The 16,245-nt window shown below is 40.8% G+C and overlaps 2 protein-coding genes across 4 annotated transcripts in view; one reads left to right on the top strand and one right to left on the bottom strand.

Annotated features, from left to right (window-relative positions):
* The window catches only part of cenpp (centromere protein P), a 78,452-nt gene that overhangs the window by 25,293 nt on the left and 36,914 nt on the right, over positions 1–16,245 (bottom strand). The window lies entirely within an intron of this gene.
* On the top strand, positions 1,584–15,563 carry aspn (asporin (LRR class 1)). Its single transcript, XM_061831474.1, has 8 exons — positions 1,584–2,147; positions 6,091–6,327; positions 6,562–6,674; positions 8,310–8,523; positions 10,603–10,713; positions 10,800–10,893; positions 11,608–11,746; positions 12,884–15,563. The coding sequence occupies exons 2-8, from the start codon at positions 6,120–6,122 to the stop codon at positions 13,079–13,081; spliced, it is 1,077 nt and encodes a 358-aa protein (XP_061687458.1). The 5' UTR covers positions 1,584–2,147; positions 6,091–6,119; the 3' UTR covers positions 13,082–15,563.

The raw sequence follows: 16,245 nt of genomic DNA, 5'->3' as shown, positions 1-16,245 counted from the left end.
CCAGCATTTTGGATTCTGCTTCGCAATCCTCTCAAGGAACATTCCAGATGCTTCGTTTTTCTATTGGCTACATCCTGTTCAGGTATACGACACACCTCGGACCGGCCGCTGGCCTGACGACAGAAGAGGGTTGCGTTGAGTGCAAACTGACGTCACAAAAGCTGCAGCAAAGGCAGCTGTGTGAACCACTACATTTGTTGAGGTCAAAGTAAGTCTAGCGCACAAGTATCAAACTCATGGCCCAGGGAGCCCACAAAAGCAAATAATATGCTTCCAGTTCCCGTTTCTGGATTGAGTTATCAAAATAGTTGTCAATTATTTTGACAATCGATTAGTTCTCGATTAATCAATGGACCTTTCCGATGGCGATCTTAAGATCCGCTCCCTTAGCCATGTCCCACAAGCTTACAAAACTGTGATTGAACAGAACATGTGTGAAGCTGATCCTCTATCGCGTATTCCAGACAATATTGGGGTATGTTTTTTTGCCAAATGCATCAGACTTGTCCAAGAGAGTTCTACGGAGAGGTCTCAAATATTTCACGCAAGGATATGTACGCGGAATTAAGATTTTGGACGGAGCAGGACGCAATTTCGGAGTTAGATGTTGGCGATCGATGCAAAAAAACTGACGCCTCACAAAGGAAGGACCATTTTCTTCATAATTAACTTTTCCAAGCGCACGCGACTGACAACCCAGCATTGCTTGTGGGACAAAACGGCGAGAGGGGCGTGTCAAGCCAGGGGTTATGGCAATGCAGCTATCTGATTGGGTATTATCGTACGAGTGACTGACAGGTCGGAAAGGTCCATTGATGTTGGACCTGTAATTTACAGCATATGGTACAATACCACGACCTTCTGAGGGAAACCAGAACTATGATGTGGCCCACGGCAATAATAATACTGACACCCCTGCTCTAGGGAATAACGCAAAACCCAACAAAACGGTGACCAGAAAACACATCACACGCCAAATGACAAGCAGCACGCTGTCGGACATTCTTTACACGTGCAACATTGTCGGAAGACAACCAGCGGAAACATATTTTGGAAGTGAGAACAACTTGGAAGTCAATCAGTGTTGCACGCTGTGACGTTTTTTTGCAAATTTGTAGCAAAAGTGGAAGTTTCGCGGACACCAGTAAGCGGATTGCAAGCTGGGATGATCTCAGAAGCCTCGGAAAATATGAATGCCCCCCTCCCGCCCCCCGGTGAGAAGAAAGCAGAGCTTCTTCTTCTCTTTTGGCTTCTTCTTCTTGCCAGTGGCAAACCAGGGCATATTTCCTCTGTCTAGTGATGCCTCGGGGTAAGGGGGGGGGGGGGGTGTTGCAGCTGGCCTCAGCAGAAAAGAGAGGCACTGAATTAGGGGAATGGAAAAAGGAAAAGAGTCGCACGTGAGGCCCTGAGGAAGACAAGCAGCTTCACTTTTCTACCCGCATCTGAAGAGCAACAATGATTTTCTGCATACAGTATACACTGCATACTATGCATAACTCTTGATAATTAGTGTTGTTGAAGTTCATTTTATTCTCAGGTGTTTCAACAAAAATAAAATATTGGTGTTTTATTTTTAGCTACATACAAAGCTGCTGAGTAGTATTGCTGCTGTTGGCATTCATATATGTAATAACATGTTCAGATTCCCATTTAGATATTCATTAATCATACTTCTCAGTTGGTAATATGGACATAAATGTTAGTTTTTGTGCGTGTTAAAATGACCGAAATAAAAACAATTTCTCCGTGTAGTTGAAGGATCACAGGAATGCCAACCATGGGATCTTTCTGTTGTGGTGGAAGCAGGAGCGCCACCAGCAGCCTCTGGAATTTATTGCGCTAAATACCCTGGCAAGGCTTCAAAAGGGCAGCTCACATTTGCAGATGCTGTGATGACAGAAACGTTCTAGTGTCGAGGTGAGGACACGGCAGCTCGCAGCGGTGGGGGTGGTCTCCTAGGGGTTTTTTTTTTCCTTTTTTTTAATTTCCTCCTTCTCGCTGCTGAGACAAGGGGGGATGCTGTTCTGTGCGCTGACTTAGGTTGCATCCCTCATTCGTGTGCAGCTGCAAGTCTGCTTCTGCTGGTGCGCTCGCTGCCTGAGCTTTAAACGAGGGCAAAAAAAAAAAAAAAGCTTCTGACTGATAAGGTAAGAAATTTATCAGCATGCTTTTTAGTGATATTTGCACTTTCCACTTTGTCCTGAATTACAACTCAATGAAGGACGCTCAAGTTCTATCTGTGGCCAGTTTGCAGCAGAACTCACTCAATGTAGAACAACAGCACAGATTTTGCAGTTTGTATTTGCAATTGGAGAACTCAGCTCCTCTACAGTAAATACCAAACAAAGACTGGCGCCTACGTTGGTTTGGAGCTCATTTGGTAGCCATAAGACAATAATTTGCCGTGACAGTAACTGGGTGGTGGTGGTGTTGATATTAAGAGTGTTCCAACTGAGAACAGATAAAAGCAGCAAGCCCAGTGTGGCTCTCGAGGCTGGAGACGTTGTCAGGCTCAAGCTCTTTAACCATCCCAACCAGTTTACACACGCTTAACGTTGGATTTGATTTCTTCTCTCGGCTTCCATCCAATGTGGGGGGGAAAAAAAACCACCAAACTAACCACATTTGAAAAGTAGGCTCATCGGTGCTAATTTTTCTGAAGCAGAGTTTCTCAAAGTGTGGTTCTCGATCAGTCCTTGGTCCCCCAAGGAACCTCAACTGTTCTGTCTGCTGGATCTTGTCGTCACAAAACTTACATAATTGATGATTTAAAAAAAAAAAAATTCCAAATGAGGAGTTTTGGTCTCTATTTTGACCAAATTTTACTGTGCCTTTTTTTTTTTTTTTTTACAAATTTCTGATTTGTTCGAGCTCCAAAATAGGCTTTTATATTTCTATTTATTTATATTATTGACTAGTCTTTCTTTAGGGACCAATTTTGATAAACACTGATCAGAAAGAATATTTTATGCAACTTATCAAAGTGACCTGTCCTCGGTCCAGAAAGAATCCTAAGTGCTCCGTCGATTGGAATTCCCAAGCTATTCTTAAAAATTACAGTCAAACCTAAAAAATGTTCCATGGATAACGCAATAAATGTTCAAAAAGTGTCTGTATCGTTTTGGTTTTTTTTAATAACATTCTGGACTTTTGAGCTCCTTTTGAACTATCTTTTCAGTGGATCTTTCATTCAATTCCTTAGTTGTTCAAGTTCCAACGAGTATGAGTTTTGTTTTTGTTTATTGATCTTTTTGGAGGATGACATTGATGAACGCTGTATGTGGATTTTATCAAAGAGATCCGTCTTTGGTCCATCAGTGTTTGGTCGGTTGGACTTCCGAAGTTCCTTTTTTACTTATATACTCGAAACTAATACAGGCCTGAAAGATTTTATAGTAAGCCTCGCAAATGCCAAGGAAAAAGTAATAAATGCTTGAAAATTTGAAACGGATTGTTGTTATCGCATTCTGCACTTTTATTTGTAAGTCTGTATACTTTTATTGGCAATCTGAATTGGAATTTTTTCTATGTTCAAATTCCAAGGGTCTAGATTTGATTTTTTTCATTTAATTTTTTTGGTGTTGGTTGTACGTTTTAATTGATTAGTCCATATTTGATTACCCCGTGATGGAGTACACAGCGCACACAAGATAAATGGAAGAAAAACACAATGAAACTAGAAATATATGGATGGGGGTTTGTTTTAATCAGATTCTACACTCATGTTTTCCTTTTTTGAAGCAGATTTTTCAGAAAATTTTCTGACAATTTCTACGCTCTTCAAGTTCCAAGAGAGGTAGTTTCAGCCAAGGTACTGATACAGTCCTTTTTTTGAGGATTTTTTTTAAAATGGGTAAGTGATATATATACACCATGTGAGAAAAACCTAAGGAAAAAAAAAAAAACAGACTGGTGAGTGTTTTGAGTTCTGGAATCTTTTACATCTTTTGGACCAAATTTCCCTTGGACTTATTTTTTTTAAAGATTTCCCGAGTGTTTAAATTCCAGGAGTTCAAAGGATGTGGTGGCAGGAAGTTTTTGTTGATTTGTCCTTTTTGGAGCCCAAGAAGAAGTACACAGTTCATGTAAAGAAGTGAAGGAGAAGGCAAGGTCCCAAAAAAAAAAGGAAAAGAAGAAAAAGACTGGGGTCTGTTTTTGGCCAGATTCTTAAACTCGTTCTCCTTTTTGATTTTCCTTGGAATTTCCCAAACATGTCTCAGTTCTGAGGGTATACATGGACCCTGCAGAACAGTACATGTGCAGTCACAGCCGGATAACGAGGGGTGGCCCTTTTCCTGCTGCAACAGCAGCAGCGCATATTTGTGGCCAGACCCAACACTCAGGAGCCGAGGGGAGAATCCATCAAGATTAGGAGCGACGCGGCCAGCAGAAAATATCAGTCGCTCGGCGGGTGGCGAGTGTTTAATAGTTGGGGGAGTCGCATAATCATCCCCGTAGCGAACAGGTAGGAGCATGGCAAAACATTTGCCTTGGCTTGGGCCCGCTCATTTCCAACCGGAGTCTTTAGACAAGCACGGAAACAATGACAACGTTTGCTAGCCCTGATGCGGTCTTGACTGCAAAGCATCACTTTTTTTTTTGGTTTTCATGTATAACTTGGAAGCGTAATATTCAAAGTAAACATCGCTGCAGCGGTTAAAGCGGCTAATCAGTCGTCATAAACCAAATAACGGGACTCCGCCAAAGTTAACAAAAGTATAGGGGGGAGAAGGAGATTATTTGTTTATTTGACCACATGCAGGAGATTGCAATTTGCAGTGTGCACTATGGCTACAACAAGGTAACACAGGTGGGGGGCTAGTCTGACTTTTGATGTGTATTATGTTACTATGTTATTACTATAACAGTACAGTTGGTTGTCTGTCTGGTTGTCTACTGACTATTTGTATTTACATTTATCTCAGCTCTGGTGTCTGCTGCCAGGTAGCTATTGCAATAAATAGATAAATAAATAAATTGATAAATTATGGCTGAATTTAAAAAAAAAGGGGGGGGGGCCCCAATTTTAGAACTTGGGACATCCTTGGCTAAAACTTCTAAGTAACTCTGCTTGCCTTTGACTTGAGCCACATGACTTAATAAAGTCATAAGTCAACATCCAAAAAAAAAAAAATAATTGTTAACAGGCGCCACAACTAGCACTTCGACAATCAATAAGTCTGTCAATTTTGATTCATTTTGGAAGAATTACTTAATTAATCGGATAAAACAATTTCAATTTACAGCCCTGTATTAAAAAAACGGGAGATATTTTAAAATTGAAGTTGCATTTACTGGACAAGCAATGACATCAAATTTAAAAATCGAGTATCTTGTGTCGTGTTGAATTTGTGTTACTGTAGCATTAACCTTTCAAGTACAGATTTAAGGATTCTGTCGCTTGTACTGCACTTGTATTTTTGGCATTTGAACAACCTCGGATTGGCAGATCTAAGGGCGATGAATAGTTGACGTCGTGTTGCATTTGTTTGCATTGTAAAAACATTTGAATGGCCAATTTAAGGATTGTGTCCCTTGTATCGCATTAATCGTATTAAATTAAAAGTTCTTTTGAGTGCATGGAAGATACAAAATATAGCTGAGATTTCAGGGTAAATAAACACAGAAAGGCGGCATGGTAAAGGCCTGGTTAGCACATCTGCCTCAAAGTTGCAAGGACCAGGGTTCAAATCCCAGCCTCACTTGTGCGGAGTTTGCGTGTTCTCCCCGTGGCTGCGTGGGTTTTCTCCGAGCACTCAGGTTCCCTCCCACAACCCCCCCAAAAACATACCTCGTAGGTTAATTGAAAACTCTACAATTGCGGATAGATGTGAATGGTTGTTTTTTTATTTTATGTCCCCCTGCGATTGGCTGGCGACCCATTCAGGGTGTACTCCGCCTTTTACTCATAGTTAGCTAGGATAGGCTCTAGCAAGCCCGAGAGTCGAGAGGATACGTGATACGGAAGAAGAAAGGATGAATGAATAAACTCGAAGAACTTTTTCGCTGCTTTATTTTCCACTTGTGGGCAGTCTTCCACATGCAATATGACTCATTTTTCATGTTGTCATGTCTTCCGGTTAAACTAAGATAACCCAAATCGGTGGTCCGGCCGCACCATGAGGGTGGTCCTCCTGCTCTCTCTGCTGACCTTGGCCAGCAGCAAATACTACCAACATGTCAACGTCATGGACATGATGAGAAACTACGACGTCATGATGGCCGATTCCGGGGATGACGACGACTCCAACAACTTGAACGACCACTACGATATCTGTCCCGTGGGTTGCCATTGCTCACCCAGAGTGGTGCAGTGCTCAGATCAAGGTGAGGATGATCACGCAGATTGGTCACATAACGCAGAATTCCCACTCCTGACAACACTCGCTCTTTGCCACGCCACTTAAAGCTACACATCCATCACATAAGTGTTTTAAACACTTTATAAGACCTGAACAATTAAGTGAAATTACAAGACGTCCCCATTTTGTTTCACTCGCTACGCAAAACACCTCATCCTAAATAACCTGACCAAATTCCTCGACGTGATCACGCCCACAGGCCTGATCAACATTCCCGCCAAGATTCCCGCCGACAGCTTGATGATCGACCTCCAGAACAACGACATCACCGAGATCAAGGAGGACGACTTCAAAGGGCTGGACAAGCTTTACGTGAGAACGACGCACAACAGGCACTTCGCACCAAAAATGTGTTTTTCAGCGTGTTGACGAAAGGCTGACGTGCCATATGAGCATTGCCATATCTGGCCTGAGGTCCATGTACCAGTTTGCTCTTAGGACAATTCAGTACAATGGTAAAACGATCGAGGGATTGGTACGACTACTGAGTCTTACCAGAAGCATTTTTTAAAAAATCTGTTTAAAAATATACTCATTCTTGATACGGATCTTAAGGTACACTCGTATAAAGTACAGTCTTTGTCGAAAATGGAACAAGTTCGGCATACAAGGACAAAAACTTTATGAATAAGGCTACACCTTGCACAAGTTGATAACTGCCTGCTAAGCTATGCCAGCTTTGTCATATTCATGAGGAAGCACAGCGTACCAGTACATGGGCCTTGAGCAGGTTACAAAGGGTATTCAATCAATTCTCAAACGGCTTTCCGTAGAAATGTGGGCAAAAAAAAATATATTCAGGAAAAACACAAGGCCGTCTGAAGCGTTTAAGCGAATCTCTCAAGAGAAAATCAGAAATGAGTAATACATCGTGTGGGAAAACACCTGGTAATATTTCAGTTTTGAGTCACGCCGATGGTATCGGCGCACACATGCTCTGTTTATGGAGCGACTCGAGTAATTAGCAGTTCCACTCATTATCCAGCTTAGGAAAACAAACCGCAGGGTCGAGGCACAAGTATCGTTTCCCTTTTTTGTGTTTTAGTTGGATGTCTGCGCAAAATCTGACCGGTTTCAAATGCCGCAGAGAAGGAGGGATTCAGTTTTTCAGAACTGATTTGGAGAGATAGTGTAGTGGTTTGCTTGGTTGATTTTTGTGGGACCAACTCAAATCAACTACTCAGCACGTGCTGGCAACCGATCCAGGATGCCGTCTGCCTGTGGTCAGAAGGGTTTCTAAAAACCAGAGTGATAGACAAAATTCTGTTTTGAGATCATTAGATGCGTAGACCTCAGAAGAATTGCTTTCAACACAAAAGAGGACCGAAACTCTAAACCTGTTCAATACTTGTAAAAATCCAATACTTAACACTGATACCACTATTAGATGTGTAAAAATACTTTAAGGTAAACATTGGAGACAAAACTTTTAATTTACTTCAACATTCAACAGAGGTAGCCATCCCGCAACAATATTTGGTTGGAATAAAACATTTTCATCACAATTGCAAGATACAATGGCAATATCAAGTATCGGTAATCAGTATGATCAGGAAGTACTTGTACTCGGTCTTGCGAAAACTGCCCCCCTCCTAACTTTGAGGACAATGAGTCTTAGTTGTTCGAATTTCACATGGCTTGCAGACAAATTTGTAGGATAACTAAAGTGGTTTAGATTACTTGTATCTGTCCATCTCATGGTACCATGAACAATTACCCCTCTTCAAAGTCTCCTTTTATTGATAAGGGCTCAATGTAGGATATAGCCTTCAACTCGAGTCAGTTGGGATTGACTCGTTTACAAACTGTCAATAAAAAACAAAAAATTGGTTTTGATGTCCAGTGTACAAGGGGCTATAACAGAGACTCCAGCATCAGCTATTAATAGTCAACCATAAATAATAGATTTCTTCAGGATTGGTGAAAAGATGTTTTCTTCCACACCAGGGCCTGTTTCTGATCAACAACCGGATCTCAAAGATCCACCCACGGGCCTTCAAGAACATGAACCGCCTGCGCCTGCTCTACCTTTCCTATAACATGCTGACGGAGATCCCGGCCAATCTGCCGCCCAACATCATCGAACTGCGGTTCCACGAAAACCGAATCAACAAGATCCAGAGGGACGCCTTCAAAGGACTCAGGAAGCTCCATGTGCTCGGTACGGACCTACTATTAACCAGCCACATTGATTTAGTATCCTAGAGTTGATTATTAAGTGTCAGACCCAGAATCTGGTGTGGAGTATTAAATACAATCCCGACTATGACGATAGCTTCCAAAACAACACAACAACGCAGGCGAAGTGAGAAACCTTAGACCTCTTTGCAGATCTCTCATAAACACATGCATGGTATTGCGGCACTGATTCTCCGTTAGAAAATGGTAAACATGTCAACTCATGTCTCCGATCCACACCATAGATTTTGTGTATAGGTCAACTTTGTCCCTACATTCTATGTCGATACCTTTCAAACAGTGAAACGACACTGGAAAATAAGTCTTTCGTGCAGCTTTGATATAATGGCGAAGCCAAAATAAGTCAATAAATAAATACATTTCCAGGTCCTCTTAGTCCACATAGTCAGTATCTCGTTCAAGAACTTTGGCACAGGAAACTGGCAAAAAAAAAATTCCTCAGATCATAACAGTGGAGAGCTTTTCCAAGACTTTTTTTTTTTTTCAGTTGACACAATAAATTGAAAAGGAAAAAGAAAAAAAAAACTTAGCATAAGCATCAAATGATCAATGGTATTTTCACAGGCCTGGTTTAAAGCATCAAAAGCAGATGCGCTTTGTAATATTTTTGTGTAGCTCTCACAAACCTGGCAAACCACCAGGATGCTATAAAGCGCCGTGCAGAAGCCATCAGAATCAGTTATCACGAAAATGTTGGAGATCAATGAAAGGTTGAGGTCCTATTCCAAGTGGCTGAACCTTCACACACCTCCAAAGAGGTTTCCTTCATTTTATACCTTTTGTTACAGTTGAGGTACAAGATTTTGCCACGTCCCACTCACTGCTCTCTGAATTGTCATGCGTTCTAAGTGGTTCATTGGTACGAAATCAAATATTTTACTACTTTGAGGGTCCCTTATTTTGTCTATTTCGACCTACATAACCTCCAGTCTTGAACATGAAAATACTATTAAGAGTGTCAATTTTATTTAAACCCTAAGTGTCCAGAAAGACCCCTCTCCCAGCTACTTCTCTTTGACCCAGTTTCGTATCCACTTTGTCCAGATTTGGCTAAGACCACCTCCTTTCTTCTGATTGGTCACCTCCGTGTAGAAGACACTCTTGGGAGCAAATGTGTTTGTGTTGACAACGCCGCGGCGGGGAAATAGGCAGTGATCTTTGCTAGTGACACAGATAAGCTCAAGAAATTCCAATGAGCCAATGTGAGGCATCTACACAGAAAAACATCTGGAACGCAGAAATGTGTCAGCCATATGAATTCATAGTTCATGTTTACTAGTTTACTGAGGCGCAATAGAAACATTATTACATCCTAAATACAGGACCTTTATGAACCCATCAGATGATTTCAGTGACATTTCAACCAGCATTTTGTCTTTCTTCCATGGACGCTGAAATTTGCAGAATAATTTTTTTTCCCACTTGTTTTTTAATACTGTAATATTATGTATAGTTGGATGTTTCTCCCTCTGTCAAAGTAAAATATAGTACAATACAGAAAGAAACCTTTCATAAATTACAAATACATTTTGTTAAAAAGTGCGGTTTGCTTGCTAAATGAATCAGGTTGCTAAGGGCCCACTACCTGCTCATAAAATGTCCACCCTGTCAGTGAGTTTACATATTTTGCCATTTTCACACTCAATGTCCACTTGTAGTTCATTTATATAGTTTTTTTTTTAAAGTGTCGGACACTGACATGTATGCATTTGTAACAACAGGACCTCATCTCCATCATAAACCTACTTCAATAATTATGAAGTTTAATGGAAATCTACCTTTTTGGGGGTGAAATGAGGAGCCCACAAAGACACTTTTACTTTGAAGAAAATAAGTATTTGAACACCCTACTATATTGCAAGTTCTCTCACTTAGAAATCATGGATTGAATTTCATCATAGGTGCATGTCCACTGTGAGAGAGAAAAATCCAGAAATCACAATGTATGAAGGAGAACTTGCAATATAGCAAGGTGTTCAAATACTTATTTTCTTCACTATAGGCTATATTGACTCACTTGTGACTTTGCGCCTTGAAACAGAACTGGGAGCCAACCCACTGGCCAACGGCGGCATCGAGCTTGGCGCCTTCAACGGCCTGTCCACGCTCTATGTGGGGATGTCTGAGAGCAGGCTGACGGCTGTGCCCAAAGGTGCCGCCTCACTCGTCGCCTGCGCCAATTACACGCGATCAACTGCCGCGATAATTTCACTTGCGTACGTTTGGATTTTCTTTCAGACTTGCCCACCTCCATCACGGAGCTCAACCTGGAGTACAACAAGATCTTTAAGGTGGAAGTGGAAGACTTCATCAGATATAAAAATCTCCAGAGGTGAACTATTTTTTTTTCTTCTCCAAAATAATTTGTTGCAATAAATCCAAAAAGTCAAACAAACATTATCTGTCACGGGTGACTCCCAAGTTAAATACGATTTCCCAAAGGAAGTAATGTAAATAGCAATAGTGCCATTCAGACTGTCGGCATCCTAAAACTATCCGGTCAGAGTTTTTCTGTTTTGTTTTTCAAATGAGTCTTCAGCTATAAAATGAAAATAAAATCAAGAAGAAACCATTCACTCCACTTGTCTAGTGACAGAATTGGGGATTTTTTTTTTTTTTTTTTTTAAATCCTGCTAAAAAGCACATTTTCCAGTTTAGGGTGTTGTCCGCCTTTTGCCCAAAGCTAGCTGGGATAGGCTCCAGCTTTCCTGCAACCCTTGTGAGGATAAGCGTCTTGGATAATGACATGACAAAAATCTGATTTCAATAAATACATAGGTAAAATGCAAAATGGCATTAAATCTTTTATTGAAATTCAGTCATTAAATGATCTATTAAATTTTTTTACATTACATTTTTAATAGAAAATTAATTTTGAGATTTTAGAGTATTAAATAATAGCAATAGTAAGAGAAGTAATAAGTAAACTGAAAATATTTTTGTAACAATTTATATGAATCGAAATATAACATTTTTGGTTAAAGCTATTTTTTAATTTATTCAATGATTTGTATGTTTTACAATATTTTGTGGGTAACTTCTGCAGACTGAGTCTGAGCTTCAACCAAATCCGCTCTGTGGAGAACGGCAGTCTGGCCAAGATCCCCAACATCCGCGAGATCCACCTGGACAACAACAATCTGAAAAAGGTCCCGGTCGGACTCAGCTCCCTGCGCTACCTCCAGGTAAGCAATCGTGCGCACACCAATGTGGCTTGCAGGTGGGGTGTGCGTGCGTGAGAAGTCGAACATGTTCGACTCGTCGGCCTTGTGGCTTTGTGTTGAAAGCAATTGTCACTGTCACGTTGATATCATTAAGCGTGCAATTACTGTAATTCCCGGCCTACAGAGCGCACCTCGTTATAAGCCTCACCGAGTAAATTTCTAAAAGGAAATACCATTTGGTACATACATACGCCGCGGCTGTGTAAAAGCTGCAAGTGCCCACATTGAAACCCACATTAAAAAATGAGATATTTACAAAGACTGTATGCAGAAAGAGTTTAACGCTTGCGCTAACGCTAACAGGGCCGGTTAAAATTCAACTTACTGGTAAATATCACTGACACGCCAGTAACACAGCAGCAACACACTAGCACAGAGCTAACACAGCCGGTTAAAAAGTCATTTCCTCGACACATATATTCCACCGATCTCACTCTTACCTTTTCCGCTCGAGTGCCCCCTTGCGGCCGTTAGAAAAAAAAATGCACAAATTAGCCGCATCACCGCATAAACCGCAAGGTTGACAGCATGTGAAAAAAGTCACAGCTTGTAGGCCGGAAATCAGGGTAGGTAAATAAATGAAGCCGCAACGATTGCTTTCAACACAAAGGATGTGGACAGTGAATCTCTGGAGCTAAATCTCCATTACACATGGGTGAGGTTGTTCATTATATATATATATATATATATATATATATATATATATTTTTTTTTTTTTTTAATGGAGTGATCACAATTTTAATTTATTTATTTCAAATTTGGTAGAATTCTAATGACAATTTTTAGAAGGCATTCTGATTTTTTTTTTTTTTTGGGCATCCTTTAGAAGCTCGTCTTGTCAATGACCAACTCCTACGTCGTCTTAAAAGTCTCTCGGGCTAAGCCAAGACACCCTCGAAAAGACAAGAAACCGTAAACGTCTCCCTTGTAAGAACAAATATTATTGCGGCGGTTTGCGCCAAAAAGGATGTCGATCTTTCCAGTTTGTAAGCTGCAAAAACTGCAGACATCTTTTTTCCTGCTGTGGGATGAATTTCCACCTCAGACACTTGAATGATTGCAAGCCTTTTTCCAAAATGTCTTCGTCTGTCTGCCCAGGTGATTTTCCTCCATGCCAACAAAATCACCAGCGTGGGCGTCAACGACTTCTGCCCCATCAGATTCGGCGAGAAAAAGAACTTGTACAGTGGCATCAGCCTGTTCGCCAACCCCGTCAAGTACTGGGACGTCCACCCCGCCACCTTCCGATGCGTGGGCGGACGACGGGGCGTTCAGCTCGGAAACTTCCGGAAGTGATAGCCACACGTCGGCTGGACGGCTTGCGACCGCGTGTCAAACAAGGGGAGAACCGGAAATGATCCCAACTTATAATAGATCCCAATAAAAGTCTCATAATCAGAGATGAAACCGATGCAAAAAATCTCACATCACGATAAGAAGTGACCAAAATTATAATCACTATCAGTATTATCGCAACATTGCAAAAAATAGAAATAAATAAAATCACACATACGAGCACCAAAAGCCTTCCGAAAGAAACCCTGATGTAGTTTTTGCACGTTAGAAATCATAAACAGCAGCAAGCAAAATACCTTGGAGTACAGGAATCCCACAAATGCACAAATTCAGCGATCCATGTTTTACTGTATTTTAATTTTTTTTTTTGTGCTCTTTCTGAAACGCCCTAAGCAGCGCAAGATGTCCCTTGTAGGCCTGTTCAAATAGGAATCGGAATCAAGGAAATACAGCAGTGCCTTGAAAACAAGTTTTTACCTTTGCATATCAGGGAGTAGAGAAACCGAGACTGTTCGTGGAAGTTACGGAGCGTATTCACCTGATATCACTCACACGTGTGCTCACGGCGCATTTTCTCAAAATCATATCTGGTCGCCATTTATTTGAGGGTTCGTGTAAGGCACAGGTGTCAAACTCAAGGCCCGGGAGCCAGATCTGGCCCTCTGCACGATTTTCTGGGGCCCGCGGAGGCAAATCATTTGTGTCAACTTCCATGATTCTTGTGAAAATCTGTACAAAAATTTCAAATTGTCACAAATCATGAATAGTAACGTTGAGAAGTGTTTTTGTGTTATCAAATATGAATGTTTCAAAACCCTATTACAGCTAATCTCTGATTAAAAAAGTTCATAAATTTCATGTGTAAATATGATGAGGCAATTAAAGATTATGGTTTGTGTCATAACGACCCTCTGAGGGAAACCGTAACTGCAATGTGGCCCGTGACAAAAATGAGTTTGACACCCCTGATGTAAGGAGAAAGGAGAGTTGAAATGTTTTGCGAAATAAGTTTGTGGCTATTAACAAAGGTAATTTTAAACACTAAGAAAAATGGGGTCCATTTTTTTAATTTTTTATTTATTTTTTACTTTCATGGAAAGCTCTGTCCCTAGCCCCCGCAAAAAGTGGCGGATAATTGGACCGTTTTGGGTCGTGACAAAACTTGTGACGTGTTTTCCTGCCCAATTTGGCAACTTTTTTTTTCCCCTGCATTCTCAGCCAACAAACTCATCTTCAATTAATTTCCCAACTGCAGGCTTGGAAAAAGCTGAAGCTTTTGCCCTCGTCCTTGTTTGAGTTGAAGAAATCATTTTTGTAGCACCGTCATGGTCTTCTACGGTTTATGAATTTGGAATATGAACTTTCCAACTGTTGGCTGTCGCAATGGCAATGCCAGAAGCGAAAAGCCGCAAGACAACTACGGCACTAAAATTACGATAATGACAATAATTCAAAAAAATGAAAAGGCAATGCTTATCTAAAATTTTCCCACAGCTTATCAGTGCAGGGGGTCCTCAATTTAGTTTAATGTACTGCTACGCTAATACAGCATTAATTACAGAAACTATTTAAATAAACTCTTATAATCAGCCAATCAAATGAAAATATATTAAGTATGGCAAAAACTGTGTGTGCCAGTGAAGAAAGTAGTTTGTGTGCGCTCTTCAGAACCTGGAAGCATTATATATTCAGTACCATCCTAGGTTTAGTTTGTAACGAATTGGAACGACAACTACTGCTCTGTATAAACACAGTAGTAAGGAAAACTGAAAAATGTAATTGCTAAAACTTGCTGTCGTAAATTCTGCTACATTTGAGGGGGTCCTCCGTATACAACTAAGTTCATTGCTTCCTGTGCGTACCTTCAAAACGTTGTGTTATCGGTACCGTCGTAAATCGAGGAACCCTTATATAGAGCCCTTTTGTCGGGTGAGCAACCAAAAAAAAAAAACTTGACTGATTGGTTTGTACTAGATTGTATGATTAGAAACATGCTTAAGTTGACTCCGTAACCTTCCTCGAGACGACAAACGAAATCGTCCGTCTTTTAACCTGAGTTATGTTTTTTTGTTTTTTTTAATGTCATTTGGGGGCATTGTGAAGTTGAAATCTTCCATTTCAAACACGCGTTCTTTCCAGGAAAGGTCTGTACTCACTGGAAGGATATTGGCCATTTTCAGTGCAATAACGTGACGCCAAAGATCAGATCTTTTGATTTTTTTGTCTTGAAATGTTTTATACACATGCAGAGTACTTTAACAGACACTGTCCTACTTGTAAAAACAAAAAACTAAAGCGTCCTCAGCAGGGCTGTGGATGACCAAATTCTCGAAAATGTCTCCAGGTTGAACTCACGCGCGGCTAGAGTGTCGTTGATTAAAGGCATGTATTGTAATAAAAATCCTTTTTTTCCCCCCCCTCCAGTGTCCTCTCCTCCAATGGTGCTATATTTATTGAGTATGTTTTCAAATAAACCTGGAACACCGCCCCAGACTCTTTCACTGTTGTCATTGGAGCTCTTGGGACCTGACCGGTCAGCCACACGCTGATATCGGGGAACCTGGCTCCAATCGCTTTTCAAAACGCTGAGTTGCCAATATAGAGCTCGTGGACATACGTCATAAAATCACATGACTTTTGTTTACCTCATCGTATTGCCGGTCAAGCTAAGCATTGCTCAATGCTAAGTCAGTTGGAGACGCCACGGAAATATGTCTTGTAGCACGACGCCCAGAGTCTTGTCCGATATTGTCAGACATTTAGACGGTTAAAATAAACGACGGTACGTGGAAAAATTAGAGGACCTGTATTTAATGCTGAAAAATAAGAAATTGCACTGTTAATTCGCTTCCGCTTGTCTTGGACAACATGATCCACAGATGGATCTGTTGAGTAAATCGTCGAGATTTAGACAGAAAAGTTTGAAAGCATATAAAAGTCTGGACGTGTACTAATACTTTGTTGCTATATCTGTTCTCATCAGCAATAAATCCCACATAGTGACGGTTTTGACGGCTTCTGAACGCGGAAGCGTGTTCGGCCACACGTTAACCTTTGCCGGAATCCATCGATCTTTTCAGCTGGTATTCAATACAAATACCAATATTTAAATAAATGACCCCTGGTTTTACACAAACTCGCATTCATTAACTATGATTGAAAAA

The sequence above is a fragment of the Syngnathoides biaculeatus genome, chromosome 10, assembly GCF_019802595.1.
Source record: "Syngnathoides biaculeatus isolate LvHL_M chromosome 10, ASM1980259v1, whole genome shotgun sequence".
In the NCBI taxonomy this organism is placed as follows: domain Eukaryota; kingdom Metazoa; phylum Chordata; class Actinopteri; order Syngnathiformes; family Syngnathidae; genus Syngnathoides; species Syngnathoides biaculeatus.
Note: the sequence above shows the minus strand (reverse complement) of the source record. Positions and strands in the feature narration are given on the sequence as shown.

Bases quoted from the DNA above. Each gene is read 5' to 3' on its own strand.
- aspn (XM_061831474.1), top strand. From the start codon at position 6,120: ATGAGGGTGGTCCTCCTGCTCTCTCTGCTGACCTTGGCCAGCAGCAAA. The intron at 6,328-6,561 runs GTGAGGATGATC...TCACGCCCACAG, and splicing joins GGTGCAGTGCTCAGATCAAG to GCCTGATCAACATTCCCGCC. The intron at 10,714-10,799 runs GTGCCGCCTCAC...ATTTTCTTTCAG, and splicing joins GCTGACGGCTGTGCCCAAAG to ACTTGCCCACCTCCATCACG.